This window comes from Acartia tonsa, chromosome 11 (assembly GCF_053477335.1).
Source record: "Acartia tonsa isolate MP-2025a chromosome 11, ASM5347733v1, whole genome shotgun sequence".
In the NCBI taxonomy this organism is placed as follows: domain Eukaryota; kingdom Metazoa; phylum Arthropoda; class Copepoda; order Calanoida; family Acartiidae; genus Acartia; species Acartia tonsa.
Window position 1 is genome coordinate 36,277,135 of NC_137270.1, and position 22,842 is coordinate 36,299,976.

The 22,842-nt window shown below is 32.4% G+C and overlaps 1 protein-coding gene across 1 annotated transcript in view; it reads right to left on the bottom strand.

Annotated features, from left to right (window-relative positions):
• Cand1 (Cullin-associated and neddylation-dissociated 1) overlaps window positions 1-22,842 on the bottom strand; it is a 58,806-nt gene that overhangs the window by 35,794 nt on the left and 170 nt on the right. Inside the window, exons 2-28 of the mRNA XM_080176265.1 lie at window positions 22,016-22,135; window positions 21,678-21,747; window positions 20,814-20,979; window positions 20,522-20,606; window positions 20,159-20,306; window positions 19,662-19,765; window positions 19,107-19,197; window positions 18,782-18,846; window positions 18,192-18,273; window positions 17,940-17,996; window positions 17,476-17,576; window positions 16,639-16,735; window positions 15,820-15,873; window positions 15,328-15,414; window positions 14,998-15,073; window positions 14,193-14,297; window positions 12,238-12,403; window positions 11,353-11,607; window positions 11,140-11,217; window positions 10,771-10,924; window positions 10,317-10,384; window positions 10,009-10,075; window positions 9,402-9,495; window positions 8,596-8,676; window positions 7,544-7,683; window positions 6,841-6,957; window positions 6,412-6,485 (exon numbers count right to left, since the gene is read on the bottom strand). Coding sequence (XP_080032391.1) covers window positions 6,412-6,485; window positions 6,841-6,957; window positions 7,544-7,683; window positions 8,596-8,676; window positions 9,402-9,495; window positions 10,009-10,075; window positions 10,317-10,384; window positions 10,771-10,924; window positions 11,140-11,217; window positions 11,353-11,607; window positions 12,238-12,403; window positions 14,193-14,297; window positions 14,998-15,073; window positions 15,328-15,414; window positions 15,820-15,873; window positions 16,639-16,735; window positions 17,476-17,576; window positions 17,940-17,996; window positions 18,192-18,273; window positions 18,782-18,846; window positions 19,107-19,197; window positions 19,662-19,765; window positions 20,159-20,306; window positions 20,522-20,606; window positions 20,814-20,979; window positions 21,678-21,747; window positions 22,016-22,135 — 2,802 coding nt within the window. The remainder of the gene's footprint in view (window positions 1-6,411; window positions 6,486-6,840; window positions 6,958-7,543; window positions 7,684-8,595; window positions 8,677-9,401; window positions 9,496-10,008; window positions 10,076-10,316; window positions 10,385-10,770; window positions 10,925-11,139; window positions 11,218-11,352; window positions 11,608-12,237; window positions 12,404-14,192; window positions 14,298-14,997; window positions 15,074-15,327; window positions 15,415-15,819; window positions 15,874-16,638; window positions 16,736-17,475; window positions 17,577-17,939; window positions 17,997-18,191; window positions 18,274-18,781; window positions 18,847-19,106; window positions 19,198-19,661; window positions 19,766-20,158; window positions 20,307-20,521; window positions 20,607-20,813; window positions 20,980-21,677; window positions 21,748-22,015; window positions 22,136-22,842) is intronic.

The window sequence follows — 22,842 nt, forward strand, 5'->3', positions numbered from 1 at the left end:
TCTAATATTTCAACACATTTTATGCAACAGGAATTTTGAAAATGCAAAATCTTGAATATGTACTCTAAATCTTGGGAGATAGAACCCATATCCTGGGGAGTTTTTGTTAGGACATGCAAAGAGCTTTCTATAGACACCTTAAACACCTTTCTAGCTTAATCCTAGCCGATTTGACATAAAAAATCCAAACCGCGCAAAAATCTCGAACACCCTCTTATACGAAAAAGATGCAAGGGTTTCATATGGAATTTTAAATCTTCTAGCAGTCTTTCTAATAGACATACCCCTTCATACATGAGCCAATGCAGCTGATACATCTTCAGGAAAATATTTAAGACGTTCCTTTGGGTGATATACTCTTCCCATTACTATAAAAATGTGTCTGAAAAATTTTTAATGTCTTTACAAATTGAAAAGCTTAGGCAACAAAACATGACATAATACAAGCAGTAAAATGACTAGTAATGTACATCACACAACAGGCAAGGCAATGATTAAAGCTTAGGTCATGCATTTAGGTTGTTTATGCTTCCAGATCACCTAAATAAAACATTAGGGTATTATACAGTTATAAATACAGTAATAAAAAAAAGTAAAAAAAGTGACCGGAATAGACCCTTTTTTTGAGACGAAAAAAAAATTATGAAAAAATCAAGTTAGAACAACACCTCCAATTGCAAACGATAAATGAATGCCATATCTTTCATTTTACAAAAACCTGGGGGTCGATAGGACTTACCATTTTTTCACAATTTTAGATTGAACATGGCCTATTTTGAAATTTTTTTTTTGCAAATTTTTTGCAACTTTTTGAGGGCAAAAAAATCATAGAAGGAGTGATCTGACAAAAATTTGAAAGAAATGAAAGAAATGAAAGTATATGCAATAAACTACAACTTTGCTTTTCTGAAGATCTCTCGCAAACGTTTAAAACACCGTTAAAAAACGGTTTTAAAAAAGTTGGTCGAGTGACCGGAATTAGACCCCCCTACCGCATTAACCCCGCACTACCCTAACCAGGTACTAGACAATGCAACAACATTTAACTAAAACTTCAAGAATGAGATGGCAAGAGCTAAATTTTTGAAGGTTATCAAACTAATTTATGTAAAAGAGAATAGTCACACTGCTTTAATACCTTCAGCTGAAATACCTGTAAATTAGATCTAAATTTAATTTTTATAGACAAATAGTTTTATTGGTCAATTTTCACTAAACAATTCTTGACAAATGACAGTTTACATAAGAAATGTAAAATCTCAGTAATCTACTTGCTCCACTCATAGAAAACCTACCTATTTTATGTGTATGTTAAGGTACATAACACTTTCACAATAAAATTCTTAACAAATGGCAGATTACACTATAAAGGTAAAATATCAGTGGTCTAATTGACATAACTCCCCTCTACAAAACACGTATTGTATGTGTATATATGCTGGGATCTAAAGGGATAAGACAATAGCTGATAAATTGATGAACATCCCCAATGAATACACAAACAAAATCACCCTTTTTGTAGATTGAAATTTGTGGTTGAAACGTTTGAACACTCAATCTAATTACCCAACCAATCAAATTTCACCGTATTCCCCAAAGTTGTTAAGCCAACGAATAAGAAAACGTTATAATATGACTTTGGGGGACTAGTGTAATAAACAGATCATTGTCCCCTCTCTCTCTGGTATGTAAGTATATAAAGAAGTGGAAGCACACAAACTCTTTTCTTATTCACACCACATTAACTGTGCAATTAAACTAAATCGACTGATTCCCTATTTTCAGGGGTATTATACTCTCCTTTTTATCATTTATAGACATACGTAACATTCGAATCCGGTGGATAGGAACCGGTTCTCATCCATACGAAAAAACTATGTCTAGCATCGTATTAAATCCAGCTTTCTACGAATATAAAAATGTACAATCATAAATTTAAAACCAATTTTTTAGCCCGTGCCTTCGGCACCTCAGGGCTAAAAGACTGGTTTTAATCTTATAATTGTACATTCTATATCCGCGTAAAGCCGTTTATAATACGATGCGAGAAATAATTATCAAACTGTAACAGAGCCAATTTAAATGTGATTTAATCTACAACCCATTTTTCTACCAAAAATTTACAACTTCCTTCACACCTCAAATTTCATTATTGAAGAATATTCACCTCTTTAAAAGTTAGTTGTATAAAACTCATAAACATGAGGCTAAATTTCCACCCCTCCCCCCATTTCTATCTTCTTTAAGTTAAACCATTTAAAATCTTAAAACGTTACAAGCAGTATCAGTTTAATTCAGTAAACACGTTTTGTTTTATATTATTAGACATATGAATTATTTTAATATTAAAGGCAGCATTTTTTGGTGATGATTCCATTAACCAGTGAAAATAATCTGTATTACTCACTCAATCCGTTAGTCTGTCGTAATACTATGAAGCCTTAGTATTTCTATATGGTATAAAATGTAATTCACCCATCTTAAATAAGACTGTTGAAATTTTCTTCCTCAACGAACATATGCTTTGTAATTGACTTTGTTCATCGGTTTGTTAGCTGGCCCATAAGTCTATAAGAGAGGACAAAATAAGATTTTCTCAGCTACTACATGTGAAATGTTTCGAAACTTTTTGTGAATGACCAATAAGTATCTACTTTTTATGTTTTACATTCATCTGACAGTCTGCACATTACATTAAATAATAAATGCAAATATGATTTAATCACCTGCTAAAGTTTTTTATCCTAAAGTTTAAGTTCGTTTCCTTTATAAAAAGATCTTATTTTTATTTATATTCATAGCCTTTAAATCCATATCTATATTAGTTTATTTCTCAGATATTCCTGGGGCTTTTAACACAATTGGATATGAATAAATTGTGTATAAATTCCTGCAAAGTATTTGTTTTGGCCGGCGACTTGTGCCAGAATTTCATTGAATTGTTTCATATCTATAATACAAAGAACGATGTCTGTCTGTATGTTTGTTTGAACTGAAGGATCTCGCTAACCGCCAAACCGATCGTGTTCTCCTTAACAGGGTAGCTTCTCATAGGTCCCGGGAAGGTTTATAATTATTTTTAAGGAGGGTACCACCACCCTCCCAAGAGAAATTGACAAAATAAAAAAAATAATAAACACAGCCCTGCGGACATGTTTGCAATTAGCTAAAAACATAACTAACACCGTCTATCGGCGAAACAATTATTTTTGGCAAGTAGCTGATTTTAAAATAGATTGAAAAGAAACAATTTTACGTGTCCCTACAGGCCTCTAGGGACGTAGCCGCTAGTTTATTATAGCAACAGGATATCTATTTATATATTGCCTGCTTGTTTCTCTGTACCGAAGGTAAATAGTGTTTTTCTTTTCAGTGAAACTCCTTGCAGGTCACGGAAATGTTTATCACTATTAAGAAGCGGGTACCATAAATCTCCAAAGAGAAAAAAGTCTTGAATTTCTTCAGCATCTTATTAAAAAATAAAATTCGTTGATAACTCCCCCTTTTCAAATAAATTACCCGAAAGAAAAATTTAAAAAATTAGAATACAAAGTGCTTTTCCATTACGTATGAAGTCCAAAAATAACATATTTCTTGTTTTATTGGTTCATAGTAAATCAAACAAGGATTAATCAAGCATTAACATTATTAAGAAAAGTTTTTTGTTCTTTACATCATTTTACACTAATTCAAAGCTGAATTAAAACAAAAATGTTTGTTTATGTGCCTTTATAGATTCTTGTCAACTCTAAGAAAAGAATGCAGTAAAGCCGATCCAGATTATATTCACGTACAACTCTAGAGTGTTCAAACATTCTTACACAATAAAGAAAAATTCTTCAGCTAATTCAAATGTAAGAGTCGCATTTAAGACTATATTTTACCTATTAGTTTGTCGAGTACGTGAGTTTCAGGCAATGAATAAACAATGAGAGGGTGTGTTGTCTGATAAGTGTAATTTGTTAATATGAAATATTGGTTCCATATTAAAGATGCCCTTTCCAAGATATTCTTAAGACAAGTTTTTTGTCTGTACTTTACAATCTCATTAACTGTTAAACCGATTGAGTTTTCCATTCTAGATCAACTTTAAATAGGCCATTAAGTGGTATGTATAAGGTAATTGTATTCAAAATTTTTCTTGTGGTGGTTTAAGTCTTTTTTTTTTGCCCACTCTCTTCTTATTCGACTTCTAACTCCCCTAGATGCTAGGGGCGAAGCCAATAGTAGGACAAACAAATCCAAGCATGGAATTCTATAAGCAACGTTTCTATATATTCATTGTTGGGTAAAAATGTTACTGTATTCTTATGAATATAATTTTAAGATATTTTTTTGCGCAATTATTTGAACACTAAGCTATATGTCCTTACTTAACAAAGTAGGATAAATCTTGTAATTTTCTTCTCAATATTAGTCAACTCTTTTTTTTCATTTTTTATAATATATGTGCAATTTTTAAGACATTACACCCCAAATATCATTAAATTACTTTTAAAATAAGTTACAGACAAATTTTCTTAGATATCTTAAGATATGTTCCAAAAAATGAGGGAAGAACTCCGCGTTTTTTTTTGTGCAAATGTTTTTTAGCTTCTTGTAGCTAGAATAGCTTTTTTATTTATATAATATGATTTTATATAGGAAAGAAATGTTATCCGTCTAAAGGGGTGGTTTCACGAAATGCATTTGAACTTAATTTAGTGAACTGCATATTTTTTGCTATTTAATGGGTTTAACTATATTTATATGTTACATATTTGAAATAATTTCAATTTTCTACCACGTAGTTTTGAAAATATCAAGACTTGAAAATTGTCTTTTTGTGATATATGCAATTTAAAAAGACGATTTTAAAGTCTTGACATTTTAAAACTACGTGGTAGAAAATTGAAATATAATGTATAAATGTAGTTTTACCAATTAACCAGGAAAAAATATGCGGTTTACAAAATTAAGTCCAAATGCCTTTCGTGAAACTACCCCTTTATGTTACAAACCCCCACCCTTATTTTTTTCAGGTATTGTAATGGTTTCATTAATAAGTATACCTATCCCAAAAATTTTAGCCTCAAACAAAATGTTATCTTAAGTATAGCTTATGAGAAAACCTTTAATATAATAATTTAAATTTCCGTAAACGATAAGATAAGGTTTCAAGTAATTTGGTTAGCCAATGCATTTTCTTCATTCATAGTTTTGAATGTACCAAATTACCAAGGATTAAAACCGGTTTTAAAGAAAAGATCAAAGAATGGCAATTGACAATCATAGGCTTGATCTTTCTTTGATGGCAAGAGAATAAAAAACTGTCCTGTAAATATCCGTAGTCGATTGCAGAAAATAGCCCTAAAAATCCTTCCAAACACTTATTTTTTAAATAGCCTTAACCCATTAAAGGACCTATGTCAAGACTCCAACGGTTCGGTGGATAACAGGATCTCAACAATGTTTCACAAGTGTATTTTAGATTTAAGTAAAGCATTTGACGATTCCAATCTAGTATTTCAAATAATGAAAAAGGGATTATTTAACTAGTTAAATGTGTTTAAGTATTCTTCTATACGTCTAATTCTTTTAGTTAATCACCTTTCAGCCAATTTAAATCTGATTTGAAAGAGGTTTTTTTAAATAAGAAAAAAAGTTAAATGCGAAATATTTTTTCTCAAGATCAAATATTCTTTGAAAATGTATTATTCGCTATTTAAAAAGATATAAAACTATATACGTATGAAAGATAGGATGATTTAAATCCAGAATATATGGATCCAATTAAAATCATCATTTCCAACTTTTCCATAACTTTACTCAACTTCAACATTTAAAGTATTTTTAAAATAATCTTATCTAACTTTTAATCATATTTCAGATAATTTTAACTTTAAGGTTAAATATTTAAATCTGGTAAACTATGCATAGTAACCAGAATTCATTAAATGAGTGACACCCATTAGAAAACAAGCATTTTTTTAATTTTGACTGCTTCAAATCTACAACCATAAATAATTTTGGCTTGTTAAGCAACTGACATAGAAGCATATAAGTTAATTACATGATTTTTCTTTCAGGAAAATATTTTGGCAGAAAAACTGACAAATGAACAAATACAAAGCCAAAACCCGAAATAAAAAGGCAAGATATAAAAAAAACAACAGTCAAAGCCTGGATAATGAATGCATGAGCATGTCGCCAATAACCCTATACTTAACAAGCCGGACTTTCATTGCATGATCTTTGTCAGGAAGACCTAACTGGCTTCAATGTTCAAGTCTGACTAACAGTAACAATACAAAAACTGGCGGTGTTATAAATGACGCAAATTATTCCCCTTATCATTATTATTTTTTTAATTGGGAAGGGTATATACTCACTAGGCACTCTCTTGAAAAGCACCAACAAACATTATCTTACCTTGTTCCTTCTTCATCGCATTCTGTGTGTTTAAACAGCTGATCCCAAATACTTGGAATATACTGGTTCAAAATCTAAACAACAAACAAGGACGATTAGCAGGGTATATTTGTAGAAAACACCAGGAAGAAAGTGAAAAACAATGTGTTTCTGATTTAATGCATATATTAATGGAATCCACTTGGCATTCGCCTCTTATTACTGTATCTTTACTGTTTCTAGTACCGTAAGAGTTAGAGAAGGAAAAAAAGGGAGAGATGCCAAAGGCACGGGCTAAAAAATTGGTTTTGTTTTTATTATTTTACCTATTTTTAATAAAACTGGATATAATACGATGCTAAACATAATTTTTTTAGAATGACTGAGAACCGGTTTGTTCTAATCTGACGGATTTAAATCGGTTTCGAAGCCATACTGAAAAATATCTACCTGTACGCCAGTAGGGCTGGCACTTTGTCCAGAAATAATTTCTTTTAGGGAGTGCAACAACAAATATTGGAGGCGGGGGGTAGACTCTATCTCAGTAAGAATAAAGGGGAGGTATTCCTGAAATTAAAGGTATTATCAAAGTTTTTTTTTGACAATTAAACTTTAAGTATCCAACTACATTTAATAAATTAGTTTTTCTGTCTATTTTTTACAACTTATTGTATTTCTACTATAACATATTTCTTTTAATCAATCTAATTCTCTTTCTGTCTTTTGATTTATTTTTATTGATCAGTAATCTAAAGACTAAATCTTACTTGACTAAAATATTGTTCAGACCTAGTATCTACAGTGGGATGCTATCAAGGTGACCAAACGCTAAATCCAAGTTTTGACTTTGCTGAGTCACTAAGAAGAGCTGCAGTAGACCAATCTTGTAGGTTAAGATGTCTATAAAAGCTATTGGCATAACAAAGAGAAAACTACAACGGACTTAGGGTCTATCTCTCACCCAGCTCCCACCAGAAGGGCGAAAGTGACATCGATACGAGGAAAATTGGTCGCCTTGAAAGCATCTCACTGAATATCTTTAATGTAACAAGGTCTATGTTTTCAATGTAGAGAGTTGTTAGATGAAGAAACCGTTTCTGTATGTATGCATCTGTGCCTGACTTTGTAACGCTTTACATATTCAATTCTATACCTGTAGATTGCCAAGGGCAATGTTGCCCAAGGCATAACTGGCAGCAGACTTCACTTCCTCTGTGGTGTGGGCGAAAGAATTTAAAATTGCTGGTTTCAGCGCGGGGATTTTACTTAGATCTGCCTTGCGTCCAATTTCACCTAAACAAGGTTAATTCAGAGACGCAACAATAAATGTTAATTTTGTTTGAATATGATACAAACATTATGCCTTAAAACTAGGGATGGGAATCCGTCGAATTTTTGGGCTGGATTCGGATTCCGGATTCTGAAAGAATCCGTCAAAAAAAGTGACGGATTCTTGCGGATTCCGGATTCTTATTTTTTGCGGATTCCGGATTCGGATTCCGGATTCTAGCAGTATTTAAAAAGGCCGTCCGTCACAGAGGGATAGCTTTTTTCGTTAATTTATCACTATGTTACTTGGTTGAAGCCTTGATTTGTTTAAAGTGTTGACTTCCAGCATAACTAAAACATTTACATTACATTAGTAATTATTAAAATTTGTTATGTAGAGAAAAAATTTAAGAGGGAGTTGTAAGAAAAAACTCAAGACGGTAATTTTAGCCTACCAATTTAGAATCCGGAATCCGCTATAAAATACGGATTCCGGATCCGGATTCGGATTCCAAAATTGGCCGAAAATTGGGCGGATTCCGGATCCGGATTCCCATCACTACTTAAAACCTTAGGTAGTATCCTACAAAAATAAACAAAAACTAATGCTGTGATAAAAACCTTTTGAAATAACCATAAAATGATCAAAAAATACCTATCGTCTTTGAGCTAACAAAATTGAGTAATTATTGGAATACCCTTTTACACACACAGTGAGCATGAGAAAGGGCTAGAATAGAACAAGTTGTATTTGGAACCCCCCAAATAGTCCTGTAAAGCTAGTTTACTAGCCTCAAATCAATTATAACTAACCCTATTTGGAATATCATTCTTCATCCTACTAACATCCTTAAAAAAATGTGTAGGGCATAAATTGACTATTTAAAAAACTCTTGTAAACAAAGTTAAATTTTGGAAAACCGTAAAAACATTTACCTATAGCTAGCAGGGAGAAGGTGAGGGCATAATCTGGTTGATTTGGAATACCCTGTAGGAACTGATTAACTACAGTAACAGCCTGTTTTGTTTGAAAGATATAAGGATAGAATTAAAGCTATTTTTTTGTTTCATGAAACAAAATAATCAACAATACTTCTGGGTTGTAGAAGCTAATCAACCCAAAACTTTTAAACCAACGAATGAGATAATGTGTTATATAAGTTATAAAACAGTTTAATTTACACCCTAATGTCAATCCAAGCCATGCATTGCTCAAAGCGTAGGGCACTTTAAATACATAAACTTCTTTTTAGAACCTCTGTTTTGGAGATCCTTAGAGTCATACAAATGACTTATAAGCAATACATTTTTTCAGTGTTGCGGATCCGAATCGGGATCCGCAAGGATCCGCATTTTTTGAGTCCAAGGATCCGGATCCTGGGGTATAAATTTATGGAAAACTCTACCTAAATTTATATAAAATACCTAGTCACTTACAAATTTTGAAATATCTGGTAACCTTGTTAAGATCAGCTGATTCACTCCCACACTCTTTCCTCTTCGAGATTAAAGAATAAATATTTTTTGAAAAATTTGGTGATTTTATTTTTATTGTCAAGGATCCGGATCGGCACTGACCAAATTTGGAGGATCCGGATCCGCATACAATCAATGCGGATCCGCAACACTGCATTTTTTATGGAATAAATGGAAAAGGTTAGAACTATATGCTTCTTAGATAAAAAATATTTAAGGTTTTGTTGTTTAAGCTTTTTTTTATCAATTCATCCATATATTATATTCCTGAGTGGTATTATTACTGACAAGACTGGCGACACACTTGGCTATGTTGGCCCGGCCCTGCTTGTGCACGTTCACGCCGCAGCTACCCATCACCTAATTAAAATTAAAACAGGCCATAAATGGTCAAGTACTGGTAAGCCTAAACGGTACAGTAAAGGTCATCAAGAGGTATCTAAATGGTCAACGGTAAGCCTTGTTTTTGAAAAGCAACGCTTTAAATAAGATGTCTGCTTAATATATACATTTATTATACACATTTTTATAAGAAATTTAAAGCTTTTTCTAACACTTATCTTTGTAATATTTCAATTTGAGAGACAACTTTTAAACAAAAAGATTCTGTAATGCATCTTAAAAACCTAGGTAAAAACTTAGTTTGTGTCAGAAAGAATAAGGACTGTGTCATTCTAATAACGTACGGTAAAAGATATCATCTACTGATATACAATTACAATGCCATTTTCAACATTCAGACATATTCGAATAATCAAAGGATTGGTTGTCTGTTTAGTAATGCACGCATCATGACCAATGATCATGAAATAGTCGATGGATTGAAATTTAACATTCAATTCGATATGTAAGCGTAAGAAAAATTATCCTCACCTGATTAACCAGCTTATTGAGTAGATCCGAATAGGGCAGGACTTGGGAGTTAGCAGCTACAAGAATTCTGAAAAATAATATTTATCAGTAAAAGCAGTAAAAAAAGAAAAGGGAACTTTTACAAAGTTCTCTTTATTAATAGAATATTTAAAGTGTGATTTTTTGCCATAGAATTAAAAAAAACTCCAATTTAAAATTAAAATAACATTAAACCTTCCCTGGACCGATGCAATGCTCCTCTAAAATAAGGAACTCGATTGGCTCAGTTTATATCGAGATTTTATATAATATAATAGGATTGGGGTTACCTGAAAAATTCCAACATGGAGGCCAAAGCACCGCCCTGGAGAAGTGGGGATTCTGCAAGTTTCAGAACCTAAAATAATGATTTGGATGAATCTCCTAGAAAAATTGTAAGATTACCTGTCAATTTGTATTGTTGAATGTTAAGCAAACATTAGTACTTTTTTCCCGAGAATTAATTCTTATGATTAGACATTAGACTGTAAGTCATTCTGGCGCTTTAAAGTTTATAAATAATTTCTCTTGTGCATTGCTTAATAACATTGGATACTTTTCTTTATTTTTAAATAGTTAGTTCCAACTAGCAGCGTTAAATCTTTTCAACTAATAATTTTTATTTTTATCGTTGGAGAAAATGTATGTCAATTCATCGTCCATTGTTTCATCTAATTAAAAAGAGTGTGTTGTGATTCATGCTCATGATTCATCTCACATTAAAATTTCAGTATATTTACGCACCTGAGGAAGGGAAGATTTGCTGATGTACTGAATAGAAGTGGGATGAGTGGCCACCACTGACGTCATCAAGGTCAGGGTCAGCTGGGCAATGTGCAGGTCAGTCTCGTTCACCAACGGGGCCAGTTCACTCAACACGGTCACCAACATTTCATCACTGAATAGGTAGATGGGTGTATTCAAGCACAAAACTTGATTGATTACTACTTAGTAAAACAATGCAACTTATACAAGAGGAATAATAAGTTCTAATTTTAAAAACATTAATAACATTTTTGTGCTATTTATGGTTTAAGAGCTTCGATGTAAAGTTCTAGTGGATTGATAATAAAATGCCTTGTAAAAAGTAACAAAATCATAAAAAAACCTTACCTGATAACATTGCTATAGTTTCTGCACAGAGAATCAAGGAGGGATAGTGTGCTCAGCTTCAAGGCCCTCTGATTTTTCCTAAAATAAAAAGACGAATATGAACAATTGTAACAAAGGTCCTTATGTAATAAGATGATTCTGTAATGTAAAAATTACAATTTATATATTAACTTGTAGGTTTATCTGTCTATCCATTTTCCAATCAATCTATACCTGAGAAAACTGGACAGGACGGGAAGAGTTTCTGGCAGGATGACCCGCAGGTCAATTTTCAACGGAGAATTCGAGATTGATGTCATAGCCTTGACGGTGGTCAACCGCAAGATCTCATTCTTCAGCCTGTCCAGGAACATGGGTAGACAGCTGGGCAGTTCTGCCTGCAGGCTGTCACCAAGATGTGCAATTATTTGTCCCATGCAGGAGATGGCTCTCTCCTTCACTTCTTGGTCAATATCTTGGGCTCTCAACCTTTTAAAAATTAATAAAACAAAAATTAATATTAAATAAGAAATGAGCATAAAATAAACGTCTAACACCCAGTATTTACCATTTTCAAATATAAAATAGATATTTTTGTTGTAATTTGTATTTGTTATAAAAAAAATTGGGTGTAGGAATTTTTTTGGGGGGTGGGGATAACCCTAAGGTTTAATTTTGTTATCAGATAATTTACCAGTGCCTCTACAAAATTGCCTAAAACCTTGCTTGGACTAATGTAACACTTCTCTATACATCATAATGGAATGTTCTGTCCAGAAGTATTCGTGGTTATTAGCAGACATACAGTAAACATCCTTTTTATAGTTTATACTAGCGGGCACGCCCCAAGGGACCTCTAGGACCGCTTTAGGGAAAGGAAATGGTCGAACTCTTTACATTTTAGTTTTAAAAAGATTTTTTTTATAGTTTGAGGAAGATTTTTTTCCGGGTACGATTTCTATTTAGTGGGTCGAGGTATCCTCTCCCATAATATCTTAAACATTCCCTACACCTACACTAATAAAGATAACCAAATCGGTCCAGCGGCGCTAAGTGAGATCCTTCGGTACAAACACACAGACAGACAAACATCCTTTTAATTGTGTTCAAGAATAATACCTGACAAAACAGCACTGATAGATGGGTGTGGTGTACTTGGTAAAGTCAAAGTTAGTTGGATGCGAGTCCAGAGGTCGCAGGATCTTCACTAAGATCTGTAGGACCAGCAGGGCTTCACTGGAAATTTTGTAGAAAGAATCCCCAACAGTGCCAATAACAGCCGGTACTAAATTATTCAAATATTTTAGATTAAATAACAATGTAACATATGCGAAGCAATCATTCTACCCAAAGGAGAAAAGTAAATCACATGATTAAACTGTAAAAACATTAAGTATTTAGTCAAAATGACGACAGTTAATCTAAATCTAATCTATTCTCCTCTTCTAAATTGTCAAACTCCCTATACATATTTAATTTAAATATTGAAAATCATAATGATTAAATTATCGCATTAGTTGGCTTTATTTGGATATAAAATATTCTTAAGTAATAATTTTTTTATTCTAATAGTTAAACGATTTAAATTAATAAACAAGTTTTAATAGGGTAAAGCGGGGCGAACTCGGTGTTTTTTTCGGTTTTTTGAACCTGCAAATCGTAAAAATTATTTTTTTAAAATGGGACCAAGACCAGTAGAAAGATCTCGGAAAAGTCGATCAGGTCCTAAAAGGACGTAAACCTAGGACTTTGGGAAGTTTGTCAAAATTGATCTCTAAAACGGCACCGACTTCGCCCCGCCTTGAGGCGAAGTCGGTAGGGCATTTTCAAGCTTCGAAAAATCGATGACGTATTGATTTTATTACAGCATGCCTAAAAGGTAAAAGTTGCTAAATGTAATAAAGAGTATGCACAAAAAAATTTATTAAGATAGGTCAATTTTTTCTACCAAAAAAAATAATTTTTCCGAAGTACGCGAAATTTGACTTTTTTTTTCGAAAATTTTTTTGATAAAAATCATAAAAATACTACTAGAAAAAATAACTTTTTATGACTTTAAAGGCCTGATCCTTAAAATTCAGGCAATTTTGAATAGATTTGGCCAAAAAAAAATTAGTTCTATTAGCAAAATTTCCTAAAAAATCAAGTTGAAAAAAAGAGAAAAGTTTGGCAAAATCTGTGGTCGATTTTCCAGCTTCAAAAAACCTATGACATATTGATTTAATTACAGCATGCCCTAAAGGTTAAAGTTGCTAAATGTAATAAAGAGCATTCTCAAAAAAAATTATGAAGATCGGACAATTTTTTCTACAAAAAAAAATAAATTTTTTCTAAGTACGAGAAATTTGACTTTTTTTCTCAAATTTCACTTTTTTATATAAAATTGAAAAAGTTAGTATAAAAAGTGAAAAAACCGAATTCGCCCCGCTTCACTTTTAGCCGATTTAAGAAAAAACTATACAAGCTTTTTTAAAGTTTTAAACGGAAATGGATAGCCTATTAGATTCTTAATAAGTCCCCTTAAGACGTCTAAGCTCTAGCTCTTACCAGTTTTTGTCCAACTTACCGTTTTTCCGACCGAAGCAAAAAAATCGAAAAAAAAAATTTTTGTTGTCCGGCTTTAAGACCCAATAAGTACCCTAAAAATTCATCTCACAAAAATTTCATTTTATACTTTTTTGTAGGCAATTTAATAAGGAACAAATTTGATTTAATGTTTTTTTCTGTCGGTCGATTAGAACATGGAGAAAAATATCATTTAATGAAGGTGGTAAAAAAAATACCGACTTCACCTCAAAACCGAGATCGCCCCGCTTTACCCTACCTAAATAAAATTAACCTTCCGGACATTAAAATTATCGATGGACAAAATTTTGATACTATTTGTCTGTATCTACCATTGAGAATTCAATAAAAGTCCCAAAAGTCTAAGTCATCAAATAACATCAGATGTTTATAAAACTTTAAGGTATAATGTCGCTTTTCTCCACATGGGTGCACGCACCACCTTATCTAGTATATGAGCATGAGGATGGAAGGCTGTAGGATGATGGGTGGACAACAATAAACCTTACCTAGAATATGAGCGTGTGGATGGAAGGCTGTAGGATGATGGGTGGACAACAAGGACTGGATGAACGACAGTGTGTCAATCTTCACGTTGCTAGAACTCTGTTTGTCTATGAAAAAAGATTAAAAACATCTATACAGGTACAGAATTACAAACAATTCATAGAAATATTACAGGGATGTATATTCTGCATGGGATCCCCTGCTCAGGGGGGGGGGGGGGGGGGAAATAAAAAATAAGTGGTTGGAGGGAAAAAAAATGTAAAAATTAAGAAAACTGAAAACATTTTTTCCATTTCGCCCCCCTCCTTGGTTAAAAAAACTAAAAAAATGTGTGGTAGGAGGGATAAAATAAATGAAATATAGAGTTCTTTAAATATTTTTCTATTTCCCCCCCTACTTTTTCAGAAAAATCTAGGGGGGAAAAAAAATAAAAAATTTTGTAGCAGGGGAAAAAAAATAAATCTTGTGCAGAATATACACCCCTGAAATATTATGACCGGAAATATTTTGACCATTTTATATCATTGTAACCGAATAAATTACATTTTCCCCTTATAAGGGTACACTTATGAAACCTCAAGTCTCCACAAATGCATCTTAGATAGCAGCCGAGAAAATCGTAGAAATCTCGAATTCTCCGATATTAAAATATCATATAGGGGGAGGGGGGGGGGGGAATACATTCTACTAACTGATCCTCAAAACTTTATATGCCCCCCCCCCCCCTATAAAATTTAAAACTAGAACGTCCTTGATATTTAGTATTATCATTTTTGCCTGATTCCTTGTAGTAAACTATGTATCTACCTGAGAGGCCATATTGAATTCCAGGTATAATTGCTGGAATATGTTCTGCAAGACAACCAGGCAACACATCAATCAACTAAAAAATAAATAGTGAATTTCTGTTTAAGTTTTTGAGAAGCGAGGCTATAAACTTATGGTACTTTTATTAGATTTTAGCTACTTGCCAACTAGTAATTCTATACTTTACGAAAAAAAAACGATCTACAGATGGGATAGATTTCCTTAATATCATTGAGGATGTGCATTAATTTATCGTCCATTGTCTTATCACTTAAGATCTCTGCAAACAACCAACCATTTGATAAAATTACATTTGTATGGAAGTATTACCTTAGTAAGAAGCATGAAGCAGCCTTGTCTAGTTCTGACAGACTTCTCCCTCATTTGTTTGTGTACAGCTTTAACTACTGCGGGCACCTTACAAAGAAACAATACATCAATCAATCAATCATCTAATTAAATTACTATATATCAAACATTCAATAGGATATTATTTAGGACGACAGTAACTTATTTATTTACAAAGGGCGGCGTCATGAAGAACATAGGTGGTCATTATGTTTAATTAACTATATTAATGTTATTTAGATTACTAGCTTTTTTTGAACAAAACTTTTCTGACTAACAAAACTTTTCTAACTTAAAATGATAAAAGGAGATTTGTAGTAAATGCTCATTTATAATCTTTCAGCTGAATGTCTATGGGTTAATAAATGATTAAATGTTTTTATGTCACAGTTTTATTAACTTACAGACTAGGTGAGTTTAATAGCAGCTTGGCTACTAACAGCAAAAAGAAAAAAATCTGCGAAAATTTTCTACCTGATTTTGTAGGGCGGAAATAGGTCCATCTTCCACGTCCATCATATTTCCATCCTAGAAATAAATACACTTGTCCTTGTTTGCTTCAAAAATATTTGTATAAAAATATAATAACTCTTAACCTTTGGCGTTATAATGTTGTTTTCGTCAAGCTGAAGCATGTTTGTTTATTTTATTTCAATTTGAGTCAGAATATCTATCTTTTAAAAGATCTAGCTAACCAGCCTTTAAAGTTCAAAGGTAGATCAACATTTCAAGAAAATTGAGGTTCTTAAATGTCTTGTTGAGTACATATAATGAGGGGGGTACTTTAACATGTTATTTTTTATCTTATTCTGTACATAAAGTACTTTTACCTGATAAAATATTCCAAAGCACTAACACAAGGACTATACAATAAGAGATATAAGTTTTCCGGAATTTTAATGTAGGGAGTAGATTTGAAATCTGCATCAAATTTTAAGGATTTTTTATAAAATTCGTTTTTTGTAAAATTCTTTATCTAAAAGCGAAAATACATTTTAAGTTAATTAATTTTGACCAATAGTATAGGTGGATTTTAAACTACCTGCGCTCTAATTGGTTGAATGATGTACGACATCCAATCAGAGCGCAGATTTTTTAAATCCACCAATCACAGATGCCAAAATTAATTAACTTAATTTGTATTTCCGCTTTTAGATAAAGAATTATACAAAAAACGAATTTTATAAAAAATCCTTAAAATTTGATGCAGATTTCAAATCTACTCCCTACATTACAATTCCGGAAAACTTATATCTCTTACTATACAATACATTATTACATAGAGAAACTCACTTGTGAAATTATATTGACAATAGGTTTAGTCTGGTTCAACAAAGCAATGTAAGCGTGGAACAAATCAGCCTTCACGTTCTCTTCTCTTTCTTTGAATCTAAAATAAAATACATTTGAGTATAAATATATAGAGCACTCTTTAGACAACCAACCCTTTTGACATTCTTATTTGAAAAATTTAAAATAATATGATTTGATTTCTAAACGTATGTTTTGATGAAATTGAAATTGTTTCAGTGGATACCTAGTTAGTTACTTTGATTTCTTTCTATCTATTTAACAAGGGGTAACAGAGATAGGAGTGAGTCGTCAAAACAAACCTATTTAAGATTTTAAAATGTTGCTGTAGATAAAAAGTATGTGCCATTGAAAAGAATGTAAAGAGTGGGGACATGGGATACACTTAACCATAATCAAGCCCAACTAATAATAATTCAGACAAAGGTCATGCAATACAAAGAACAATGGTTTTCTGCGAGAGATTGGGAAAATAAAAAAAACTGAGTAGGTAAATATTACCTACTCTTTTACAGTCAGAAGCGTTTAGTCTTACAGATAATAAAAATTGTAATTGCAGAATAGTTATTTATCGCATCGTATTATAAACAGCTTTTTGCGGATATAAAAATGTACAAAGATTAAAACCAGTTTTGTTACCCCGATATCCCAAAGGCATGGACTAACAAAACGGGTTTTAAAATTATAATTGTACATTTATATATTCGTAGAAAACTGGATATATTACGATACGATAAAGGATTTTTCAGTGTTGCTCAGAACCTGTTCTTATCCACCGGATATTAATCGGTTTCGAAGCGATACTAGAAAAGTATTTACCTGGCAATAAGTTGTGGTGAAACTTGTTTATAAAACATGTCTAATAATTCAGGATGTGTTGAAATGATGGCCTCCAGACATTTGGCAGCCGCGCGACGCACCTAAACGAGAGATAACATGGATAATATTACCCAAAGTCAAGTGGTTTTCCTTAATATTGAAGAAAAATTGAAGGTTTAGAATTAAGAATTGAGTAGAGTAGTCTCTATTTTTTGTAGAAAAAAATTAGGCCAGAAGAGATAATTTTAAGGGAGATTTATATGACACTAAAAAAGGCCTAAAACCTTAACTTTATTGCCAATTGCGATTAGCGGACATAGTAGAAAAACAGATATTATTATAGTTTTAATTTAGAAGGTATTTAAAACATTTTTTATCAATCTCCCCAACATTTCAATTACTAATTTACATAACTTTCTCTTGTCTCTGAAGTATCTTAAAAAATTGAGATTTATTGACAATACCTTCCAAGACACGTCATCATCATCAGAATATTCGTCATCGGATCCATCTTCCTCCATCTAGAAACAAAGACTTTGTTCAGTAAAATCACTGGAATTAATAAATCTAATGCTCTATTCAAAGTTTACAATTTTGTTTATTTATTTTACGGTTTATTTGGTTAAGTAAAAGATTTGTAATCTACCAATAGCATCACTATTAAGGTGTCATATTTTTTTATTTCACTATCCGCGGAAAACTGTATATTAAATTACCTCAGAATCACATTCCATTTCTTCCTCATCGGCATCATCGTAATTGTAATTTGGATCATATGCGATATAGTGCAAACATATCCTAGATAGAAAGGTTGCGTGTTTATATTGAAACCAGGAATTTTTTTACTTATAGGTAATTTAAAGAAAGGGGCAGACTTTATCATGTCCCAAAATGCTAACATCCCAACTATTAAAGACAACCCAGCCTGTGATTGCACGAACTTTGTCTGATAATACTAACTAATGAGGTGCGTTTGTTTTGGGCCAAGGCATTCCCTTTACTTCACTTGCTATTAATGTTGCTTAACTTAAATAGCAGCACCAGTAGGTACAATTTTAACGCATTTAGTTATAAAGCGGTTTGAGTCAAGATTCGAACACATCACCCACATAAAACGAGGGATTTCTAGAATCAGAATCCCAATACGATTTTACAAAAAAAATAAGGCTCGAATTGCTATCCTTAATAGTAGAAGATTTAAGAGTGTCTTTTAACGATTTATGTACCAGTTAAAAAGCGTATTCGTTCATAATAAGACCGGTTTTACTTCAGTAGAAATGAAAACGATAAAACCTAAAAATCTTACTTTATAATATCAGGAATATGTGGAGACATCTCAGAACCACATTTGAAGGTCATGGCCTCAAAAGCCTGAAAATATGATATGAAATTAAAAAGGATAAACTTCTACCTACAAAATTTTAAAATGAAGTAGAAGTATGTTTTGAAAATCTTTTAAAGAAATTTCTCACCAAGTAAATGAAAATTAGTAGGTAGGTAATAAAGACATTAAAAAATCTGGAAGTCCGCTAGTTTTACTAGTTTACATAAGATACCCCCATAGTAAAATCAAACTTACAATCCCGACCTTATTTAAGATAGTTGCTGGGCTTATAAAAAGGACAAAAAACCTGCAAAACATTTTCTTTCAATTCATCATCATCCGCCTCCTTCATGTTCTTGATTAACAATGGCATAACTCTCTCTACGCCATCTCCAAACCTTTCATAAACAAAATTAGTCTCTATCAAAACTTTATGAAAAGACTAATGTCCCTTCGTCCATAAACGTACAAGCACCATAAGACAGAACTAAAAAGTTTTATTTAAAACGGCTATTAAGGCTATTACAAAAAAGTTACAAAACATGATGTTTATAAGATCAGTTTTTAGGTATGTAAACTGATGCCTACAATTTACAGAAATGAATGTAGAATATAAGAGGGTAAAAAATGTCGTCAATTTAGCTTGCTAACATGGAAATCGGTCATCCAGTAAGAGGGGAGAGGATGGGGTAAAGGGGGGAATCATAATTTTAGCCCGCTGCAAGTTTCACTTTAGAGCATGAAAATCTGGTGTAATAATATATCCATTTTTACAAAAACGAGAAAACGTCAATTTTTTAATAAGTGGAAAAAGTGAAAATTATAGGTATCTTTTTGTTTCAGAGAGACATAAAAATTGTACCTATGTCCAGCTTGTCTACAGACGGCGCCTACTGCTTGAATATAGGTTCTGGTGCTGGAGGAATTGTTAGATTTACTGAGCTCATCCAGTAACATGCTCACCAACTAAAATTAAATATATTTTAAAATATATATATTATATATTAGTGTTAGCATAAATAGTTTGTATAAAGAAAGAAGAGGGTAAAATAACATTATAGAATAACAAAAACAATGTAAGGTAATTTATTTTGTTAGTTCCTTGTAGTAGAGTATATTTTAAAATAAAAAAATCAGGAATGAGGTATCGCCATCAAGCGAAAAAAATCTAAAATAATATTTGGGGGGGCAGGTCGTCTTTACTACGATGTTGTCATATCATTTCAATTACACTTGAAATCTTTTGTTTTCATTTGGAGGGAGGGTTTCATGACTCCAAATTACTATTTTAAAAAAAACCTTCTGTAGGCTAGGAAAGGAATATGAAATCCAATTACATCAAACATTGCTGATTATTACCTTCATGTAAAGAATCTGATCACAAGACATGACAAAGTGTCCGAGACAGATAATTGCGCGTTTTCTGACCGCTAGCCGCTGGCTTTTCAGCTGCGGCTGAAGGGCTTCCAAAAGGCTGGCGTGAAATTGAACTAACAGTCCTCCAAATCTAGAAAGATGGATGAATTTACATCAATATTTTATAAATGAAAAGATATTAACAAATAATATCTAAGTAAATCAAAATTGTTGTAGACTGTCCATCCCTCTACCATGCATTAAAGGGCCCCTAGATACTAGAGGCCCAGCTAAAAGTTTTACTAGCAAGAAGAATTTATCACTAATATGAAGGTTAATATTCCTATCTGGTTTTAGGTTTTATACCTGGATAATAGGTCTGCAAGGATTTCCAGGGCCTCCAGCTGAACTGAGACGTCTGATTGTTGTGAAATTGCAGCTGACAAACGTCCTAAATAAGAGGTTTTTGGTGTTTTAGCTTGTATTTTGTATAAGTTGTAAGTTTCCAAATACTTTTAGTATTGTTAATATTTGCTTTGAGATTACTTCTTAACTTGTAGTTTACGGTAATTCAAGGAAGCGATTCAAGGCCGTAGATTAAGCACTAATACCCAAAAGTCGCAAGTTTAGAAAGTATAATAAAAATTGTTGATGGTACCTGTCATTGCCTTGCAGACGCTGGCAGCAAGGCTGGTGGTTGTCATAGGCAGCTCGTTGATGACCGTCTTCAGACCAATGGAGGAGATATCCCTCAGCTGTTCCTTCTCCCCCACCATGTTGTTGCATAAGTGGTCAACAATGGCCTCCACTTGTGTGTCTTTTACCTAAAGGGGACTATGCACGAACGAGAGCAAGTGATTATGCACCTTTCAGCAATGATTTTGAATTTTTTTTTTAATATAGTCTTATCGACTGAGAAAAATAAGTTTCATTATCAGACTTTTATATCTTAATTTACAACCCCTTGTTCTAAATATACATTTCTCATTTATCTTCGAAAAAATATATAATTTATAATTTAAACTCGTTATACATTTTCAAATTTTGTATGAACCCAAAAATGCCTTACATCACTGCTTGAAGGTGCATAAAAACACTTGCTGTCGTTCGTGAATAGTCCCCTTTTAACATTTTCTTATTTTTTATGAAAAAAAAAGAGGACAAGGTATCCAATCCATAGAAAAGAATAGGGGATGTTACGAAAAAATTATTACAGATCAAACTATAGCAGGGAGAGAAAGGGTATTGGATTGATCCTCAAAGCTTTAAACTGGCTTAAAAACTTGAAGTACCTCAATTGAATTGTGATTGGTTGGTACCAAACTAGTAAAGTCCAAACATTTTAACCCATAATTTTAATCTACAGAATGGATAATTTTGTATAGGTATCATCATTGGGAACAAATTATCGTTCTAAGTCTTATTCCTTAAGATCACAAACTCAATAATTAAGAGAATGTTAATAGTTTTAAATAGACATCTAATGGTAAGATTCTGAACTAAAATACCAACAAACACTCACCTTACAAACAAGAGGACCAAGACATCTAACGGCAAGATTCTGAACTTCTCCATTATTATCCTCAAGTAGCCTATTGTAAACAGTAACGCAATATTCTACTGGATGAATGAATAAGTTTAGGATTTTTTTTCAAAAACCATTGGAAGATTTTTAATTTTTACTCAGAAATACCTTGGTCGATAGATATGAAAAATGTCTTAAAACATTAAAATATTGACGTAAGTCGATATTTCAGTGGCCCCTTGGGCTACCTTATTTCTAAGAAGCTATAAGTATATCTTTAGATTACTAGAGTGTTTCTAAATTACTATATCCTTGAATTACGAGTTCTTTAGAACTCCCAAATATTAAAGTTACTGTTCCTTAGGAGCATTTTGACGACCTTTTTCTCGCTATCATCATCCAGCTTGATGTTATCCTTCTGCAACTCGGTCATCAGGTCGTTGGTAGCCATAAACCTTATAAAACAAGGATAACATTCATAAAGGCGAAGCTAAACATAATATTATATTGGTGGACTAGCTAATCTCTTTATAACATGTATTTAAATATACTTTGGCCTTTGGATATGCAAGTTAAAATTAACAATATACCTATCTTTATTTATGGTTAATTTATGCATGTTATAAATGTCCTATTGATTTCAAATTTGGCATGATGATTCCTATAACAATAGGGTACGATTGAGAAGCAAACCAACTCTATTAACGTTACCAAAAAGTCTGAAGGTCTAAATAATATACTTGATTCTTAAACTCTTATGACAACATTTTATTTATATGATGTTATCCTATTAATCTAATTTGTTGAATGATTCCTAAGACAATAAGATACAATGTTAAAAGCGAAGCATCACTTTAAAGAAGTCCTATACTTTTACGGAGGTTGTCGTCCTTGTTATTGTAGTATTACCAACGGGAATAGTTATTTCTCGCTTCGTTTTATAAACAGCTTTCTGCGGGTATAAAATGTACAATTATAAAATTAAAACCAGTTTTTTTAGCCCCGAGATGCCGAAGGCACGGGTTAAAAAACTGGTTTTAACATTATGATTGTACATTTTTATATTCGTTGAAAACTGGATAATAATTCGATGCTAGACATAATTTTCGTATGGATGTGAACCGGTTCTAGTCCACTGGATTAGAGGGGGCAGGAAGCGAGC